The sequence below is a fragment of the Pseudopodoces humilis genome, chromosome 1, assembly GCF_049639895.1.
Source record: "Pseudopodoces humilis isolate 2021_Gansu_Grassland_sample_001 chromosome 1, ASM4963989v1, whole genome shotgun sequence".
Lineage (NCBI taxonomy): Eukaryota > Metazoa > Chordata > Aves > Passeriformes > Paridae > Pseudopodoces > Pseudopodoces humilis.
In genome coordinates, this window is record NC_142200.1 from 12,230,008 (window position 1) to 12,251,615 (window position 21,608).

The window sequence follows — 21,608 nt, forward strand, 5'->3', positions numbered from 1 at the left end:
GGTAACCACCGGCTTTAAACCATTTATTGCACACAAGAAGCCCCCAGAACGCTCTGGAGCTTTCCCGCAGCAAAAGGTAACGAGGGGCAATAAGTCGGCGAAGAGTCATCTCCGGATTTCCCAACGGTGTCTGGATACGGTTCCCTTTGCGGGCTCGACGCCCCAAAGCGGCGACCTCTGCGGTCCTTGAGCAAACAGCACGGGGGAAGGGGAAGCTGATCCCCGCCATCCTCCCGCGCGGGTCCCCGCCAGGGCACGGCGGACGCGGCAGCGCCAGCCCCGAGCCCCGCCGTGCCGCCCGCTCCGCCGCCTCAACAGCGCCACCCAGAGCCGCTCCGAGAGCCGTGCAGCGGGAACGGGCACGCCGAGCGGGGAAAGCCGCCTGCGAGGCAGAGCGGGGCACAAGGAGCCGCTGAAAGCGGCCGGCAAGCGGCAATGGGGTGTGCTGCGAGCTGCTGGTGCCCCTGGCTAACCGGGAACCATCGACACAATTTATAACGAAACAAGACAAAAAAAACCACCCCCAAACCAAAACCAAACCTATCCAAAACACCAAAACAAACCCCACACCACAATTTCCCAGTTTTTAAATGGCCTAACATGTTTCCTGGCTTGTTTTAAACACAATAAGCATGGGTATTAATATCAGTGGGAGCTTTCTAGGGGATTTACTACAACAAATCTTCCTGAGAGTGAACGGGTAAAGCAGGATTGAAAATTGCTAAGTTCATCCATTCATAGACACAATTCCCTTATTAATAAAAACCAGCAGCAGCAAAAACTGTCCCAGCCGAATAGTGGCTGTGGGAGGGACGAATCCCACAGCCCGAGCCCAAGGATGCAGGGAGTGGGGAAGGTGGGGGGTTCCCCCAACTGCGGGACATGAAGAGGAAACCAGTTGGTGGCAACATATGTGTATTGTATTTCTCTGAAAAAATTTGCAACTTGGCTAATTAAATTCCTGGCGCTGAACTGGTCCTTGGCTGAGATCATGGCAATTGGGAGGGTTGGGTTTTTTTTTTTTTTCCTCCTTACAGGAGTTCCCTCCTTCTTCCCATCCTCCGCCTATTAAAACAAGTCAAGTCTCCCTTGTTAAAAGACCCCATAACGTGGAAGAGGCAGAAAAGCAGCAGCAGCAGCAGGAAAGAAAAAGACGTCTGGAAAATATTACCCGTTTGCTGCTGCTGCTGCTGAGAAACCTCATTGAAACAGTTACTCGGGCAGCAAGGTATCACCAAAGAGACTTTATCTGATGCTGATCTCTCAAACTTTCAGACGCTGCCTTACAACTTCTCCAGGCTCCTGGCTAGCCGGGTTTGAAATAAGATCTTCAGCTTCGACCATGAGAAACTAACTCCTAATTTATTATTCCTAACTTTTTTAATTATTATTATTATTATTTTATTATTATTATTATTACTATTATTTGGGAAAAAAATCCCACAACTTTGAGCTAGAAACTGAAGCAGAGAAAGACAAATACACGATAATTGTGAAAACACGTGGGAGAAAATGAGTAGGACTGAATAGCCTTACACGATTTTTTTATTATTTTCATTTTTAATTATTTTTTATTTCTGAGCGTCTCAGTAAGTCCCTGAAAAGTGCGATTTGTTCTTTTACCTCAAACTTGGAAACTATTCAGCGGGAGCAACGCTACGTGAGACCACACAGTTGGCTGGAGCCCCTCTATGACCAAAGGACAGAAGGACAAACAAGGTAGGTGATTTATGATTATGCTTCTGTCAGCTCAAGAGCAGAAGACCCCCTCCTCCCATCCCCACTATTCAAGGGAGGAAAGCTGGAACAGATCCCCAAAATACGAGTGGGGCTGGGGGAGGATCTTACCGGCTCCTACGCTACACCTATTTCAGCAATGAATAGGACCGTCGTGAGGATGAATGAGGTTTTTCAGCTTCAACCCCTCCTCCGTGTAATCCGTTTAAGACATTGCTGAGCTTCAAGATCTGGGGAAGAAAAAAAAAAAAAAAAAACCAAAAAAAACCCCCAAAACTCAAAAAACCAAAAAAAGCCAAACGCCCCATAAACCCTCTGAAATTAGAATAAAATCGAGCCCAGGCTGGGCAGGCGCTCCGCTGATGGCAGCGGGAAAGGCGAGACCTGCTCAGAGCCCAGTCCGGATTCCCTCCGGCCGCCCCTCGCCTTCGCATCCAGGGCCGGGCGGGGACGCGACAGGAGCGGAGGGAGGGCTGGGACTGAGGGAAGGCGGCGAGGCGGCGGGCGTGGGGCTGACGTCCCGCCTCGGACAGCGCTGCCGGGCCGCCGGGCGCCGCGGGGAGGGGAGGGCGGCTTCCCGGGGCAGGACCGGGGGCCGAGGGCTGTGGGGCGGGGGCTGCCCGGAGCCCCCCGCGCCTCACGCCCGCGCCGGGCCCTCCCTAGCCGAGGGAGGGCCGCGCCGGGGCGGCGGCGCGGGGCGATGGCAGCGGCGGCACAGCCGGGCCCGGGTCGCTGCCGCGGGCGGGCCCCGTGACGTGGCCGCGCGGGGATCCCCCGGCCCCGCCCGGTGACGCCGCCGCTCCGCCCCGCTGGCCGCGGCGCCGGGCCGGGGGTCCCCCGCTCCGTGTGCAGCCCGCGGCCAGTGCGGGGTCCCGCGCCTCCTGCCCGGCTGCAGAGCCCTCCGTCCCCAGCAGCCCTGCCCGGCTTCTCTGGGAGCGGCGGCTCCTGTGTCTCGGACACGGCCGAGAGCCAGCTCGTCAGAGCCTTGCCAGACTCCGTAGCGATGCTGGCAGAAGGGGACATCGGCCCTTGGGAGGGAATTTACCCCATTTCCCTGCCCCGAGAGGACCCCATTGCAGTACAGCGCTCCTGATGGGAATTGTCTTAGTCTAGAGAAGACGGAGAGGGGATCTCATGAATGCATTTAAGTATCTCTCTAAGGCGGGTGCCAGACTCTTTTCGGTGGCGCCCAGCGACAGGACGAGAAGCAATGGCCTTAAACTAAAACACAAGAAGTTTCATCTCAAAAGGACTAAGAACTTCTTCATGTTGAGGGTGGCAGGACAGCCAAACAGGGTGCCCAAGGGAGGTTGTGGAGTCTCCATCTCTGGGGACATTCCAAACCCACCTGGCCACGTTCTTGTGTCACCTGCTCCAGGTGACCATACCTGGGCAGGAGGGTTGGGCTCCACATTCTTCACAGGTCCCTTCCAGCCCTAGGGGTTCTGTGATTCTGCAGGACTGCAGTGACTCCAGATCTCTTAGGGCACAGCTGCTTCTCCATGTTTCGCTCAGCTTCATAGTCTTATGCCTTTGGGATCATTTCTCCATTGGCACCCATGCACTTTTTTGAAAGCACACATTGTGTGTAATGTGGGTGCCTTGGGAGTTCTTTTGAGGGCTAGATAAGGGTAATAAATCTTTCTTACACTACATCCAAGTGTAGAAAAACCTGGGTCAAGGTTTTCCCAGTAGGAAAAGCAACTCTATTTGATTCAGTGGAGTTTTCCAGGCATGTTCACTAGGAAAAAACTCAGATCTTCATATTTGTGGTATGAAAGCTCATTTGCTTCATATTTTTGCTATTCAAGATTAGTGTATAGAGCAGCAAAGTATTCCTCCATTCAGTGCAGTGGGTCTTAGTCAAACAAGGTATGACCTGTGCTTCATAAACAAATTACAAGATTATAAACTGTGTACCCTAGATAATTATTTATTTGCTGGATTAAGGCATGAAATAGGTTTGTGCCAAAAGCATCCATGGACTTTATAACCATCAACCAGAAAACATTTCTAAATTAGATTTTTGCCTAACCACAATCCAAATTATCTGAGTACAAATATGATTTACTTATTGTTTTTTTTCTTGGAGCATTTGTCTGGGAATTTCTTTTGTTTTGTTTTTGATTTTTTTTTGTTTAATTTAATTAGTGTATTATTGTGTACATTAATGTCAAATCCAACCTGCAGCCACAGAATTCATTCCACATTGGTTACTCAAACCTGTAAGACATTAAATTTGGGCAATTTAGTAGGAAACATCCACTGAACAAATAGGAGATTTGTAATTTGCTGATCAAAGCCTGTGCATACAGAGATTGCCATTATCAGTAATCTTGTTCTTTACTTTTTAATTTAACCTCAGAGTTAACCTTAGTCTTATGTGAGCCCTTTCCAGAAGATCAATAGTCACACAAAATCTTGAAGTTATAAATAACCAAAATTTCCAGATATGGAATTGTGCTGTAATAAAGGTGTACAGATAGAGAAAAACTTTTCACTTTTCTCTCTGCAGTTTGTAGAACAGAAGAGGGAGTCTGGACTTATGCTTAAGCTATCTTATGCTTATGATTAATATGTACCTACAGTAATTTGTACTCCAATGATATATGATTTAATTTGCAACCAGAATAAGGCTAATAATGAAGTTCAAAATTGTCTGAGAAATTGTAACCATGTACTCCCAGAGAGTGTGTGTATAGGCCCAGATACAGTGTGTGCAGGCACTTACACTCTTGTCATTGAAGCAGCTGCTCTGTGGCAGTCAGTGCTATTATTCTCATAAGGAAATGGGTATTAAGACTTTTAAAGATTACATTCTTCCTTCAGTTGTGTGCAAAATAGCCATTGCTGTCTGTATGCACTTAAAGCCGTGTGTGCTTTTATGGTGCCCACCTCACTGACCTCAGGCATCCTGCTGAGTTAGAGTTGCATGTTTGTTAGACAGACAAATCCCCATAGACTATACCTTCAGGTGAATATAGACAAGGAAAATAGCAAGGGATGTGTTGGTTTTTGTCGGAGCTTTTTGACTAAAAGCATTTATATGGAACTAGAGAACAGGTGGATCTCATATAGCACAAAAAGAGTAACCTAAGCCTTATGAAGGGTTTTATAGACCTCCAAAAATTTCTTGCATTATCATGATTTCCCTTTTACAGCTGAGGAAGCTGTGACAGAGAGAAGTGGATTCACGTATCTAAGGTCACCCAACAGGTGAATGACAACACTAGGAAGCAAATTCAAATTGTCTAGGCCCTGATCCACTCTAGATTCTCTAATGTAAGAAATGCAGTGGTTAAGCATTGACATATCCAACAGCCTTCATAAGGAGGTTAATCTCTACAATAAATTTGTAAAAAATATACTTGCATTTTTATCTCAAGTGTCCTAGAAATAGCAGCTTTTCAGAGAAAGATTTTTTATGCCTTTTCAAAAGAACTGCAAGATAAATTATCCAGTGATTTTTCTCTTCAGCAAAATACCTAAGTGCACACTTATCTTTAATGGTACACTTACATGTTTTGCTGAATTCAAAGCCGCAGCACTAAGGTTGAATAGATATTCAAGAATTCAGCTTCCATACAGGCACATAAAAATGAGATGTTTTCAAAGGTTTTCTGTGCTCAGCACTTCTGGTTTCCACAAAGGTTCCAGACAAAGCTGATCTGTGGATCTCATATGTGAGGTTGATTTGTATTATCAATTTATTTTCAATGCGGAGGTGTTATCAAAGCTGCTGCTACAAATGTCCCCCCTTCAACGAAATTGCTTGAGTTTCTATTGCAAAGCAATAACTGGACACCCAAATTGGATTCCTCTTGAATTAAACTAATTGCAAGGTATACCTCTGGAGGACACTTCAGGTTTTTAGTCCATTGCGTCCAACTATGCTTAGTTCAGAGTGAAGCACAAAAATATATGGAGGGTGGAGTTAGGCTCTCAGCACCAGGTGTTTCTCTTTGCAGATCTGTTTGTGTGGTATTGCACTATTTGCTGATGAGACCACATCCCCCAGTGTCTAGAGAGAGGCACAGCTCTTTGTAACCTTTAAAAGTGAAGGGGGCTGTGGTGGGTTGACCCTGACTGGCTGCATGGTGCCCTCCTAGCTGCTCTATCACTCTCCTCCAGCAGGATATAGATGCAGAAAATGAGAGGGCAAAACACCTGTTATGTTGAGATAAAGGCAACTTAATAAAGCAAAGGCTGTGGATGAAGCAAAGGAAAACAAAAGATTTGTCCTTTGCTTCTCATCAGCAGATGATGTTCAGCCACTTCCCAGGAAGTAGGGCTTCAGTACCGGAAAACAAATGTCACAACAAATGCTTCCCCCTCCTCCTTTTAGCTTTGTATCCAAGCAGATGTCATATAGTATGGAATATCCCTTTGGTCAGTTTGGGTCAGTTTTCCTGGTTGTGTTCCCTCCCAGGACTTTGCCCACCCATAGGACACTGGTGTGGGAGAAAATGCTGGAGAGACATCCTGGACGCTGTGGGAACACTGCTCAGCAGTAGCCAAAACACTGTTATCAACAACTTCCCAGCTACCAATACAAAATAGAGCACTTGGAGGGCTATGGGAAAAAATAATTCCATCTCAGCCAAGCCCAGTACAGGGAAAAATGAGCACATTTGTGACCAAACCTTTATTACTGCCCTCTGGATAGATACTGGCTTTTGCAATTTATGGTTTGGGTTTTTCTAAATGTGCTAATTCTTTCAAACAACCTCCCAAATCATTACATGTTAGGTACAAACTTTCTGTGTCTCCCTCTCTTGCTTTTTAATCTTCTGAGGAAAAGCAACCTAGAATTTCTATGTGGCAATGTTTGAGCGTTGCACATGAGAGGGGATTTCTGAAAGAGATGATGCTGTGATATGCATCCCACGTGTTTCAAGCAAACCTGACTTCAGTTTGACCCCTGTCACTGGTTCCATGTCCTGTATCAATCGATGCCACCTGATTGCTTCCTTTGCCCTCACAGCAGCTACACAACAGAGGGTGCAAAATTGAACAGGCTACAGATAATATTGCTATCTTCTGGCACCAGTGCATGTTGGTTTTCTGGATATCTATTTGCCCCTATTCCATAATAGTAACAAAATAAGCTTCCTGACTTCATAAGGGGATGATCTTTGGCCCCTGTTACTCTCAGAGATGCATGAAAGCTGATTAATAGCCATGTGGATGAACTTTGCCACAGGATTTTGGAGGAAGAAAAATTGGTTACTTTACGTAAACACGGAGGTCACCAGTGTTCTTTGCTGAGTAAAGACCCAGTTCAAAACAGGACATAAGAACCTGATGAATTTCAGTCAAGTGTCTAGATCTTATAAAAGTTAGATCTGTGTACCATAGCTGTGGTAAATGCTAGCCTAAATATTTTTCAGAATAGAGAAAACTGAAGCATATTTTGCTATGTTCTTCTAATTTGAGATCTAAGGCATTATTCAGTCTGAGAAAGGAGTGTGATCTCTAGTGCCCAGATCATTAGATGTAGTGTGTAGGTATCAGTCATTTGTTAATCTGATGTTTTTCATGAAAGCATTGTTAGAATAGTACAACTTTTATTTACGCCAGTTGTTAATAATGAAGCAAATTCACCTTCATCACAAAGGAGAAATACTCTTTTTGTATATATATTTGGCTTTATCAGGATGCCAAGAGACACAATGCCAAACAGTTCACAGGGTGGACTCTGATGTCAGTGTTCATTTCTTGGTCATGCTTTTCCATAGGAGCCTCCAAAGAAAGGCACTCCTTGCCTGCTACTGTACAGTCACTACAAGGCACTTATATACTTGGCACAGCTTTGTGAATCAAAATGTGTTACTGAATCAGCAGCAGCCTGCACGGTGTTAGGATTTATCATATGGCTTTCACATTTCAGTTCTACTAGATGGGCTGGTGAGCACTGCTCAGATCCATCCCTGAAAGGAAAGAGCTGCAATGTCATGACAACAAATTGATCAATAGCAGACTTCGAAGGCTCTTTACATTCATTCACCTTGTGCATGCAAACCTTGGGTCTGCTTGCTGGAGTCTGTGTAAAACTCATACTGAGTTCAGACCACGGGGTTAGGTGAAGGTGCCTGTGAGGGATTTAGGCATCCAAATTGCAGGATAGAATTATTATATTTCACTGTGTCAGGCCAAGCTAGATGCTCATAACAGCACTGTCTGATCTGAAAGTCTCTGATGCAGCTGCTGCCTAGCTTCAGTATCAGTAAGTTGATAAAGATCATTTCTGCTGGGCAAGCTATCAATACCTTGTGTTAAATCTTGAGAATATTGAGCAACTTTTTCAGTTCCCCTGAGATTCAGTCAATTAAAAGACTATACATAAAACCCTCAGTTGCACATACAAAGACGAAGGTTTCTTTGATGAAAGCCAGGAATTTAGATCAAAACACTCTTTATTTTGCTAAGGTTGACAGTGAAATGCAAAAAAAAAATGTTTTATTAACATCAGAAATTAATTTCTTGATTTTAAAAGACTGGATTTTTGCAATGGAGAGGATCTGTGCTGTAATGACAAAATCAGAGAATTTGGGTTTGTTTTTTTTTTCCTTTTGTGCAGAAACACTTCATAAGTAGAGCAAAACAACAGCAAATTAATGTAAAAGGTACCTGCTACAGTATATAGTCATTCAAATGTAGCCACTCCAGATCTCAATGTAAATCCTGTTTATTTCAGCCATAGAATTCTTAACATAAGCAGACTTTAGGACCCCAAATGGGAAAGCAGAGTACAAGTGCACCATTAATGAGACATTTACCTTGATGTTTGTGACATTTTGCATGCTTGAGAGATTAGTAAACACATGGGCTATTTTACTTCGAGGTAATCTAGAGGGGATCCATTACTTAATCTGTTTTCTAAAGCAAGTATATTTTGGGCACTGAGTTTCAATTCACCTATAATGGTGGTAAGCTGTCTTTTATTACGCATCTTTATGACCCCTGCTGTGAAAGATTTTCAGACAGGCCAGAACAGGGAGGGTCCCTTTTGCTGGTGGATGATTACAGCACCTGTCAGATCCCAGCCTTAAGTATTCAAGGAAGTCCTAGAGATAGGGTCCAATTTCTTTAACAGTGCCTCCAAATATACATGTAAGAGGCTTCCTTCTGTCTTGGAATTTAAGACCCTAAATAGCCAGTGGAAAAAAACAAAGTCTTTGTAACCTCCAACTTCATGCTTGCCTAGTTTATTTTTATGATGTAAGTGATTCTGTGTTGACTTTTTTGTTTCAAGCCTGTAACTTTTCAGACATATATATAGTTGATGACAGCTATGCTGCTGCATCTTGGTAGTAATTGTTCAAGGATGAGTTAAAAACATATATGATGTAAGGAAGTCCTGTTCCAGCTTTAGCTTTGGCTAACAGATGGTGAAACAAACAAAAGCAGCAGATGAGTGAGATGATAACAGCAAGGAAAATATGAATAATAGCAAGAAAACACAAATATTAAATCCTTTACTCTGAGAGGACCTAATTCAGCAAAATATTCAAGCATGAGCTTTATTGACCTGCAACACACTTGCTGGGTTAGCCTTAAGCAGACATTATCTGTTTTATGTCCCTCATATAAAATGCATCTATTGACAGAAAATGTTGTCATTAACTTCTTACAATTCTGAGAAAGCTGTTGTGTAAAATGGGTAATGTGATTGTTAGAAAAGGTATTTAGGTACCAATAGATTCCACCTGTCCGCCTGTCCATTTGTTTCGAGAATGCCAGAGCACCCTCCAGGCCAGACAGTTGCTCCATAGTCCAGAGTTTAGGTTAGAAGATTTTACAGCCAGGTAACCTAAACATGTAGAAGTGGTCAGAATCAGCTGATGTCCTAGCGAATTTCTGAGTCCAGGTTGGAGTGTTGGCTCTGTTAAATTTATGCATATTTTTGCCACAGACTTAATGTCAGTTAAGCTTTAGCCCCAATACACACACGCTCACGTGTGCATGTGTCTATGTACATGCTATATGAATAATACATTTTTGCAATGGTATTGAGAAGACCTTTTAAAGCAGATGTCTGATTATATAAATATAAATTACAAATATAGTCAGACATCTGTTTAAAAACTTATAAATACATTCAGGCATCTGTTTTAAGAATGTCTTTCCAATATTTTTGCAAACATAACTAAGCGACAGAAACAATTCAGGGCGGGATGCAGTCATGACATGGATGGGGGATGAGGAGGGGCTGCCCAGACATTCAGCTGTTCCACTCTCCCATGGCCATATGAAGTGAATGGTAGCCGAAAAGCCCCTTCTCCAACTTCCTCAGGATAATATGACAGAGTGTCTTATCCAACCAGCCCAGGCTGCCAAAATAAGATCCTGACACAGCACCTTCTGTGACAGCACTGAGAGTAGCAGAAAACATCTCTGCTACAGTAAGTCTATTTGGATGGTACTTTACATGGAGGAAGTACTGCAAAGAGATGTTACATTGAACAAAGGGATGCAGTGAGTCTGAGAACCAGAAGCTCAGGGTTTATCTGTTGATGCTGAGATCTGTGTTGCAGCCATATGCACCCCTAATGTCTTTTTATCAGGAAGTGGTGGCTCTGCTAATGGTTTCTCTACTTCTTTGCAGATGTATTGTGAGAGGTTTATATGTATCCTGAGAATACTTGGAACCACACTCTTTGGGGTGTCCCTCCTGCTAGGAATCACCGCTGCTTATATTGTGGGCTACCAGTTCATCCAAACAGACAACTACTACTTCTCCTTTGGACTCTATGGTGCTATCCTGGCATCACATCTCATCATCCAAAGCCTGTTTGCCTACCTAGAGCACAGGAAAATGAAACGGTCGCTAGAGACTCCAATCAAACTGAACAAAACAGTTGCCCTTTGTATTGCTGCCTATCAAGAAGATCCTGACTACTTAAGAAAATGTTTACTTTCTGTAAAAAGATTGACCTACCCTGGAATTAAAGTTGTTATGGTCATTGATGGGAACTCAGAAGACGACGTTTACATGATGGACATTTTCACTGAAATCATGGGTAGGGACAGTTGTGCCACTTATATCTGGAGTAATAACTTCCACGACAAAGGTCCGGGTGAGACAGAGGAGTCTCACAGAGAGAGCATGCAACACGTATCTCAGCTGGTCCTGTCCAACAAAAGCGTTTGCATCATGCAGAAATGGGGTGGAAAAAGAGAAGTAATGTACACAGCATTCAAAGCACTGGGGAGAAGCGTGGATTATGTACAGGTAGGTATTAGAGCACCAGGTCAGTGCCAATTCAAACACACTTTGAAAGAAAGCAGCTTTTGTATATTTTGTGCAGCATGTTAGAGGCCATCCTAGTCCCTGATGAACACAGTGCTCCTTTCAGTCTGTTTGGAAACAGCTTGACCGTTAAAAGGGTATTTTGCTACCTTTTAAAATGGCCAGTCTATCTGTGACATTTTTAAATCTGTGCACCAGCTACTGGAGGAATCTGAAATCCTTCCCCTGCCTTCAGTACTGGCCCCTCATCCAAATGGTTTTGCTTCAGACAAAGCCAATGACCTCCTGAAAGCCCCATCTTAACTCCTGTAGGTGAAGGTCTCGAGTAAGGCTTTATTTGGTGAGTTTGTTAGCAGCCCCATATACGAGCAGACAGATATTTGGTCTCACTAGGGAATATCCTGAAGAAGTGGTGAAGTCTGTAAAAAAGATGGGGATATATTTTTGGGGCTTTGAAGGCTGTGTGGCGTAGTCAATAAAAGAGTTAATGTGTAGATTTGAAAGAAAATTTCTTCAACTAAAGCCTGAAGAAGCTTTTGCTTCATCACTTACAGCTGCATTACCTCACTCACTGCAACTTGGCCTTTAAGGCCCTTATGACACACTACTCACTTAGAAATGAGTTAGGCTGGGTCCTCTCTCCCTGTTTCCAAAGCAGCAGAGGCACATATCTTTCCAGCTGCCTTGAATTCCCTGAAATATTGTCTATGTTTTTGCCTTACCTACATGGAAGGTGTTTGCTCCTGCAAACAGCCCTGCTGACTGTGGGAAGGGGAAGGGGTCATGTGTGGAGGAAGGTAGGTGGGATCAAATCCTCTGGCTGGACAATGAGGACCCTTCCTTAGAAATCTAGGCCAAGAGGGCTCATTTGACTAATGCCACTGAATGGGAGATGATTTTCTTAATGAACCACCCTCAGTTTTTCCCAGCTTCTCCCACACTCAGAGCATCCAGCAGTCTCCTGCAGTGGAGCAGCAGCTCCCCACGAGGTGCTCTCTGCTGGCTCAGGGCAGCTGCATGGCTGAGCCACATGTGTTTCTGGGGCTGGTGCCCAGCCTTGTGTGGGTGTGTGTGCACGCCCTGCACAGCACAGCCCCCATGTGCAGTGTCCTAGGGACCTGGAGAGGCTGCCAGTAGCTGGGCTGGGAGCAGCGAGTCTTCAGTGCACAGGAGGGGCAGAAACTGAAGAGTGCCAGGAATCACTCTGTTATTGGAGCTAGGAAAGTAAGGCCAAGATTTAAAACCCATCCTCTACCACTTCCCAAACTGAAACTGATTTATTCTTTCAAAACAATGGGCTTAAGCTCTCCATTGTCTGTGCTTTGGTTTTGTGCTGTGAGGAACTATGATGGGATAAAAATGCTGATTTTCTTTATTAGCATGGGTTTGTAATCACTTCACACACACATACCAGATTGAAGAGAACGAAGGCAGAGAGGAAGCAAATTCATTGCAAGTTTCCTCACTCAGTTCAGCTCTTTTATATTTCAGGGAACCTGGAAAAAAGTGTTTCTATTTCAACAGTCATAGCAAAAACTCAGAAAATAGAAGATATATTTCTGTCCAGTTAACACTCCTGACCTGGCTCAGAAGTTCTAATGAATTTGTCAGGGACTGTAGTGCTGCTGTGAGTGCAGTCTGCAGTACTGACTAATGCCACAGTCACATCTACAGTCACATCTGTAGTAGAAATGCAGCCCTTTGGTGGCCCTGGCTACTGCAGAGTCATAAAAAACTGCAGCTAAAATGTGGCTTTATTTATGAATGAATAAAAGTTGACATATTTCAAATGGTCCTTTGGGGTGACCCAGGGTAAATTACTTTAAACAAGCCAAATATTTCAAGGGCTAAGCAGTCTGCATCAATGATTAAGCATTTTAAAAGGTGGCCAGTCAGCATTGCTGCCCAACCCCAAAACTGTAGGCCTTATAGTTCTTAAAAGACACCCTGGAATTATGAACAGGCAATCATAAACTGTCAGACTAGTGCTGATAACGAGCTGTTACTCATTAGTGGTGTCTCATTAAGTACTGGGAACTGCTGTGAAGGCTTGTTTCCATCCTAGAAGAGTTTATGAGTGTGCAAGTAATCAGGTGGAGGAGTTAAACTGGCAGGTATTATCAGTGCAGTGTTGTGAGGTAGCCAGGGTGCAATTCATCTTGGTGTGATGGAAGTGCCTGTGTGGACAGCCCAGTGCTGTCTGAACACAGAGCAGCTTGGATAAAGTGTCACTGCCCATGGCAAGGAACAGAACAGCTCCCTTAAGGTCAGCTGTCCCTTTCATGTAACTGTGAGACAAGGCACTCGGCCCTTGTGTGGAAAGATGGCAAATTGTCTCTTGGGCTGTCCTGGGCACACCCTGGCTAGCCAGGTGTCAGTGTTCATTTGGTCTCCTGTCTGTGTTTCTCTGGGTGTGTCCTCTGTTCACCTGCAAAAACCTCATCCAGATGGAAAGTGATGGCTTCTTAGATTTGTCCCAGAAATCCAGACATACCCACTGTACTGCCATGCCCAGGACATGTGATGGTATTTTGTTCAAAAAGTCAGAGTTTTCAGGATCCCTCATCTCTAATAAATTAGTGATGTGGATCGTGAGCAGGCTTTTCTGCTATAGATAAATACATCTGATGAGGTGGGAGCTGCTCAAGTGGCAAGTGCTGGAGGGAAAGCAAAGGGGCTGGGAGGCAGCTGATCCCAGCCCACCACTCATGGTCACAAGGAATGGCATGCTTGTCACTGCCTGGGCACCCTGGGAATTCAGCAAACTACAGATTCCCTGTGCAAAACACTCAGCAACAGGTTTGTCCAGGAAGACCCAGGTGTAAGGATAGGCATTATTTCCCCTCTTCAGCAGAATTGTTTTGCTCACTGTCACCTATGCCACTGATGACAGTTTTCCACTAAAGCTGGAGTCACACCTTGGCCAGGTTAAAAAGATGCTGTGGGATGAGGCCATTGAGGAGAGAAGATGGATGCATCAAGTTAGTGGGAGCTGGAGATGCTTGTGGCTTTTCTCCTGACAGAGATACGAGAGCTTTCATCACCTTTCTCCTCTTGGCCCCCTCTGAGCGAGCACAGAGGGAAGCATGTTGGCAGAGTCTCAGCTGCATCCAAAGCTATGCTGTCCAACAGTCCTGGGTAACCCCTCCTTTTGAGTCTGGTCCAGAGCAGAGCCACAGTGCTCTCCTCCCCCTTCATAGAGCAGAGACAAATGTTACCTCTCCCCTGCAGTGAGAGGGCTTAGGTTGATTGAAAGTTTGCATGAAAGGAAACCAAAATTAGCACACCCATTACAAAGCCTCAGCAGAATCTGTCTTAATATGCTGCTTATGCAGAGCTACTGACTTGCTCCTACTGACCCAATTTGAAGTCACAGGAATGCAATGTGGGGACAAATTGGAGGCAATATGAGAATTTGTAGGGTGGGATCCAGCTGGTCAGAGGGGTGTTTCTGGGACAGTCTCTGCTCCAGTTCCTAGGTGTCTGTGAAATGAGCTCACACACGGTGTGGCCAGTTCTTTCAGCTGCAGGAACTGCAGCAAGGAGACACCCTCTTGTTTTAAACAGAGTGCAGCCCGAGTCATTCTCCTCAAAGCAAATGAAAGCAATGCCAGCTGCCTCACAGACCAGCCAGCCTGTCTGAGCCCTCCTCCTACTCTCCAGGGGAAAGCCAATTTCCTAATGTACACAGTGTTTAGTTGACTAGGAGTGTTTGTGTAGCTGAAATGCCTTGTGTGTCATCTACTTCTGCCTTGGTCTTTTGGAGTACTGAACTTCAGGACTCACGCCTTCTGGCCTTACATATTTTTCCATAAGAATACCAGAGGAAAATAGCAAATAATTTCTCTACATCAAATGTCAAATCCCTGCACTACTAGTAACACATCATACATCTGAAATTAAAAATGAGTTTGTTCTGAAATACGAGATAAATATTTCACATGAATTGCTAAAGTCTTCTGTGAGTGAAAGGACTATTAGATTTCTTCCCAGACTCCTACTTGGCTTTTTATTCTTTTTAATAACAACTGCCTGGGATTTAACTCCTTGTTCCTTCTCTTATATGGCAGTGGGAAGCATCTGACTAGGGTGCTCCAACCGTGCAGCTTATGCAGGGAAATTCTATGTCAGAGCAGAACAGGAATCTGCTGCATGCCCACAGACACCGTCTTACTCTGCAGTGCCCCATATCTTACTCAAAGAAGCCAGTCCAGTGTGCCAATAAAACAAATGGAGCTGATACAGAGGATTGTTTGTGTGCATAGCCTTAACAAGCTCTGTGTTTTGTGCAGCACTATGCCTTGCTGCCTGGTACAAGTGACCTTTAACAGAAACATCAGTGCAGACTTCAAAGTCAGATTTAATTGCATTCAGGAGAAAATGCATTTAGAGTCATTATAACCACTTGCATGGTTTTTATTTTCTTCTGTGGTGTTAACAGAAAAAAAAATTCTTGTTTTTAACCCATTTTTGTTCTTGTTTTTTTCTTACTTGTAGGTCTGTGATTCAGATACAATGCTTGATCCAGCCTCATCAGTGGAGATGGTAAAAGTTTTAGAAGAAGATCCAATGGTTGGAGGAGTTGGAGGTGATGTGCAGGTGAGTACAACAATTTTCAGATAACAGAAGTGTTTCAGCAACTATTTGCATTACAACAGATTCCTCTTCCTGAACTAGCATTAAATATAATTTATGTGTATATTCTATGTGCATATATATATGTGATGCCATTATAGACACTCTTATCATACCTTAATCTTTTAGTTCATTGAATGGAAACTCTTCTTGGATATGAGCACTGTATGGTTTTAACAACCATAGCAATTAAACAAATAATATTCTGCCCCCCTATATGTGAAAAGGGGGGCACTGGCATTGTCCAGACTGTTGTGGCATCTTTGAGTGTCTGGGTATAGCTGCTTATACCAAGGTACCAAAGAAAAGCTACAGGGGAGCAGAGAATTGAGAATAGGTCTCCCAAAGCCATGTCCAGCAACTTCAAGCACTTCAATTATATTTACTGACTACTAGTAGCCAAGGTTGCTAGAAATTAAAGTAATTTTGAAACACTGTGCACTGTGCACTCTGTGTGTTGCTGAGTCTCCCATGTCTGTCAGGCAGGGCAATAGAAAACTTCCAAGTCAGACCAGTTCCATGTTTGTTAGGATTTTTCAGCATTACTGAATTTAGCTGATTACTACAGCAAAAGGCTGTTGGTTCCCTTTGACATAACTGCTTCTGCTGCAATTTATAAAGAGAAATGTGTATGCATATTTCAGTTGGCCTTAAGATCAGTCCTCCATACTCAGTTGGGCTTTTTATGTGAGACAGAGGAGAAAGAACCTTATAAATGAGCAAGAACTTGCTAATGAACACCTGAGTAGTCAGAAGTATTTCAGGCATGTGGCTTGTAACTCCAGAAATTAGGATTTCCACAGAAACCTGAATAGCTTTGGAGTTCTAGACTGTCCACAAACCAGGCGTACACAGCCTATGCATGTGAAATTCCAGGCACGTGTGAGTGACTACAAGTGAGGGGAGGCAGTACAGGTTCAGCTGTGACAGTAAAGGTTCATAAGCATCTGAATTTGGAAGGATGTGTGTCCTCTGTGCAGAAAGGTGACAGAATGAAGCCTCTGGGCTTTTTTTTCCCCCAGTTCATTTTCCAGCATACACCAAATACATTTGAGCCATGCTTGAGCCTATCCCCAAGCTATACTGCTTCTAATATGTTCTGGAATTAAAACTGACAGAAATTAGGATCATCAGAGCAAAAGATTATTTTTTTCTAGTTTCAGGGCAATGCATTATAGTTGTAGAAGGCCAAAGATCCACACGTTTCTTTGTCACATCCTCTGGCACAAGGTGTGTGTTGAGAACCTGGATGTGAAGCCACAGACTTGCGCATCTGCATGCGCTCCTACATCTACTGAGTGTTCAGACTGGTTGTGCAGTTGGGTTGTGCAGAACAGAAAGACTGAGACATTTATGGGGCCTGAGCAAGACTCTACTGGAGTATTACCATATATCTTGGGACAAGGTAACAGGCTGGTACTGCAGAGACAGAACAGGTTACTCCTCAGAGTAACTCCTAATGCTGGATATGGGAACATAGTTCAGGGTTAAACCTCTAGGACTAACCTTATGATACCAAAAATGTAGAGAAAAGACCATGTGCTCAGCTTTTCTCATGCTCCAGCATAGTTTTGGGAGGGCTGGAAGGAGTCCTGTGGGTCCCAGAGATGTGCTTGGGCAGAAAAGCAGCAGGGGGCCATGAACTCCGAAGCTCCTCTTGGGAAAGTCTAAACCCAGCAGGTCTTTAACTGGGAGCAAAAGGGAACGAAGAATGATTCAGAAAATAAGGAGATTTCTTGGTGGAGAGTAGGAAAGGTTGCAAGGAAAAAAAGAACTTCTTGGTGAAACAGACATTTGAAGGTTTCATCTCACCCTTCCTGAAAATGTCCTGGCTGAAATGTTTGCATAGCTTCTGGATTTGCCATGAGTTGGACACAGGAGTGAGGTTCCCACCACATTTCATCTAATGGTACTCCAGTCTCAGCAAATTCCTTATTGATCCAATGTGCGCATTTTCTGTTTTAAGAGCTCATCTAAAGGGAATTTATTTTTTTTTTTTATTTTGCAGATTTTGAACAAATACGATTCCTGGATCTCCTTTCTGAGCAGTGTGAGATACTGGATGGCATTTAACATTGAAAGAGCCTGTCAGTCCTACTTTGGCTGTGTACAGTGCATCAGCGGACCTCTGGGAATGTACAGAAACTCTTTACTCCATGAATTTGTGGAAGATTGGTACAATCAAGAGTTTATGGGCTCCCAGTGCAGCTTCGGAGATGACAGGCATCTAACTAACAGAGTGCTAAGTCTGGGCTATGCAACAAAATACACAGCTAGATCGAAGTGCCTTACGGAAACACCGATAGAGTATCTCAGGTGGCTGAATCAGCAGACCCGCTGGAGTAAATCCTACTTTAGAGAGTGGCTTTATAATGCCATGTGGTTCCACAAGCACCATTTGTGGATGACCTATGAAGCTGTAATCACTGGATTCTTTCCTTTCTTCCTTATTGCCACAGTCATTCAGCTCTTCTACAGGGGAAAAATCTGGAACATTCTCCTCTTCCTGTTGACAGTTCAGTTAGTTGGCCTGATAAAGTCTTCCTTTGCCAGCTTCCTTAGGGGCAACATTGTCATGGTTTTCATGTCACTCTACTCAGTGTTGTACATGTCAAGCTTACTGCCAGCAAAGATGTTTGCAATTGCCACGATAAACAAAGCAGGGTGGGGCACGTCAGGAAGGAAAACCATTGTAGTTAATTTTATAGGACTCATTCCAGTCTCCATTTGGTTTACAATCCTCCTAGGTGGCGTAATTTTCACTATTTACAAGGAATCAAAAAAGCCATTTTCTGAGTCAAAACAGACAGTTCTCATCATTGGCACAATACTCTATGCATGTTACTGGGTTTTGCTTTTGACTTTGTACATGGTTCTTATCAACAAATGTGGCAGGCGGAAGAAAGAGCAACAACACTACGACATGGTGCTAGACGTATGATGTTTCCGTGGGAAGTTACCCAGAGTTGTAAAGCAACCCAACGACCTTGTAGTATCTGTGGCATCAGACATATGTTGCCAAGGGAAATGGATCACTGCTGCTGGGAATAGGACACATATTCCTCTGGGTTCATTTTCATCCTGCCAAAGTAAGGAGAAAAAAAAATAAAAAAAAAGGAAAAAAAAAATATTTTTTTTTGTTTCCAAGGGGGGAAGGACGCAAACCACACAGTTACGACCTGTTCACAAGAAAAGGGGAGAACTTCTATGTTTATGCACTTTTTTATTGTGCATATGCCTGACAGTGTTACGTTCTATATACCTCACTGGTCATGCTTATGTGTGTGGACAGAAAGAAAGGGAGTTTGGAGAAACAAGAAAAGGACCGTACAACCCCTTGCAACCTAATTTATGAACTTCTCTTTTTTTATAGTTCTGTTTATAGGAAGGGTCTTTTGTTTTAGGCTGCCAAATGTAATGCCAAAGGTAAATTTTAAGAGGCCATTGGCTGAGCTGTATTTTTATATTATTGTATTATTTGTGTGTGTGTATTTTTAAGCCAACTTTTTTTTTAAATCACATATTTTATATTTTACTATCTGCCAAAAAAAGCTGCCTCCCCAACATTTTGTTCTTTAGCCTTTTAGAATATATTTGGGGACAAAAAAAAACATACATTCTCCCCCCAAATTTCTGCTGAAATGATATTGTTCACAACAGAAATAATAAAAAGTCTCTGCATTTTTGCAACTAATGAATGGTTATTTCTGTGAAAAAGCATTTAAATGTGCTCTTTTAAGGCATTTATTAGGAAAGGCCCAAAGTTGTCAGGTTTTGCATACAAGCATATTTGTGCATAATAGAAGGCCAAAGGGGTAGATATGTGCAATTTGGGGTTTTTGTTTTGGTAACATTGTGAAGGGGAAATTTCCTTCTCTGCTGAGAACTTAATATCCCTGGCATGCACAATAAACAATAAGGCAAGGTAGGCCTCCATGCCACTGGAAAAGACATTGCTATGGAAAGCCTCCCACTGATTTTATTTGGGACCTGAGCAGTCAAAAACTTCTGATCTGGAAAAATATTGGGCATCTGAAACTGCTATTGAATTCACTGATGGTCATAGTTGTTCATAATCTGCTAGTACTGAAAACCTTACCAACATTTTCAAAATGTGTGTGTTGTACTATAAACCTTCCGCAGAGCCCTTCATACAGTTTACAGGAAATAAACACATCACCTTCTCTGACATCCAGGGTAATACAGACCCCAGTACTGAGCCAAATAATTTGTTTTTAACTACAGCATATCTACCAGAAAATAAGCCAATTTTTTTTTATCAGAAAACATCAAGCCTTAGCAAATGCATCACTTCCTTGGTGCCTAATAATCAGTCTTGGACATTTATTTTGGACCATAGTTTTGAGAAATAATATTCAGGACTAAATTCTGCAGATGTTCACCAGCCAAAGGAATGTGGCATTGAGCCCTAATATACTTTATAAAGAGCAACAGAAAGACCAGCTGCCCTTTTTAGATTCTGGTATTAAAAGCACTGTGGTAAAGCAGAAATCGGCATATGATGCTTAAAGAACTCAGAAGCATTTTCAGCTTCTCTTTTTTATGCAGACATGAATAGATTCTGCTGTAGAATGAACTGCACACACACTACCTTATTGTCTGATTATCTTGAGGTACATGGTTGCTTGAAAGTCATACTAATATTATGTTAATGATTGGAGAGTTGATTCATGTTGATTACAAAATAAAACAGTATTAAAAAGAAGCAAGAGAAACGGTAAAAATCAAAAAAACTTGACTATGCCTTTTAACTATTTATGATGTAAGTTAAAGCTTGGGTTAACATTCAAATGTCAAATAAATCTTCTCATTCTATAAAAAGATTGAATTAATTGCCTGTATTTATTCTAGCAATTATTCAATGTATTTCCAATATAGGTTGTATAGTATAATTGTTACGTTCATAAATAAAATATTTTTGATAAGATTATGACTAATTCATGGTATTTCTCACCAGCACTTGTACTTTGAAGCCACAAATCTGCACAGTTTGTTGTTTGCATGTCACCAGCCTGATTTCCAAGTGGGAATTTGCCATGGAGTGCCCATGGAGTGCAATGCCTCCAAGCCTGAGGAGGCTGGGGATGGTCCCTGCTCTGAGAGGTAGAACAGAGCATAGGCAGCACTCAGAGTCTCTGTCAGCAACTGCTAGATCAATTCAGTCAAAACACTTCCTTCCCTTTTTCCTCAGCTTCCTGATTTACAAAACAGGAATAGCAATCCAACTTCCTTTTGAGAAGCACTTTGAAGTTTATGGCTGAAGTACTTTAGTACTTTACATAGGAGCTGATGCCCTCATGTCCACTGGAAATTATCACCCTCCATAGCCTGGGAAACAGGAGGACAGGTCCATGGTCTTCTCCTGCTCCTCATTACTACTGTTTGTCAAGCCCCCTTTGCCCTGGCACAGCTGAAGTGCAGCTGTGTATTTTCTGTCACTGAAGGTTATGGGCAGCAGCCACTGCTGCAGGGACATGGGGCAAAGTGAAATCTCACACAGACCTGCCACAGGTCAGTTATTTAGGAGACAGCTTTCTCAGCCTGTGCCCAGTATTGAGTTCCCCAGTACAGGGACATCATTGATAAACTGCAGCAAGTTCAGTCCAGGTTGGTTTGGGCTGGAGTGGAGGGTCTGAAACACCTGGGCTGCTTGGGCTGGATGAGGGATGGCTTTGGCAGGAGGACCCTAAGGTCACATCCAACACCTGTAGGGGGATTTTCAGGAAAATGGTTCCTGGTTCTTCACAGTGCTGCTTGGTTTGACAGTGAAAGACTCCAAGTTGAAAGGGGAGAGGTTCAGGGTTCAGGGTTCAGCCTGGATTTGAATAGGGACTTCTTCCCCATGAAGACACCTAGGCAGGTTGCGAGGACAGTGCATCCTCCCTCCATCCTGTGGGAGTTTCAAGACTAAACTAGGTAAAGTCCTGAGATGCTTGGTCTGACCTTGGAGCCGCCCCTACTT

The 21,608-nt window shown here is 43.5% G+C and overlaps 1 protein-coding gene across 1 annotated transcript; it reads left to right on the forward strand.

Moving 5' to 3' along the window:
• The first annotated feature begins 1,117 nt into the window (after positions 1-1,117).
• Positions 1,118-20,583, forward strand: HAS2 (hyaluronan synthase 2). Its single transcript, XM_005516933.3, has 4 exons — positions 1,118-1,719; positions 10,346-10,972; positions 15,488-15,589; positions 17,634-20,583. The coding sequence occupies exons 2-4, from the start codon at positions 10,346-10,348 to the stop codon at positions 18,564-18,566; spliced, it is 1,662 nt and encodes a 553-aa protein (XP_005516990.1). The 5' UTR covers positions 1,118-1,719; the 3' UTR covers positions 18,567-20,583.
• The last annotated feature ends 1,025 nt before the right edge of the window (positions 20,584-21,608 follow it).

What these genes read in the sequence shown, in the direction of transcription:
- HAS2 (XM_005516933.3), top strand. Translation starts at nt 10,346, where the DNA reads ATGTATTGTGAGAGGTTTATATGTATCCTGAGAATACTTGGAACCACA. An exon ending in GAAGCGTGGATTATGTACAG is followed by an intron (nt 10,973 to 15,487) that starts GTAGGTATTAGA and finishes TCTTACTTGTAG; the next exon opens with GTCTGTGATTCAGATACAAT. An exon ending in GAGTTGGAGGTGATGTGCAG is followed by an intron (nt 15,590 to 17,633) that starts GTGAGTACAACA and finishes TTTATTTTGCAG; the next exon opens with ATTTTGAACAAATACGATTC.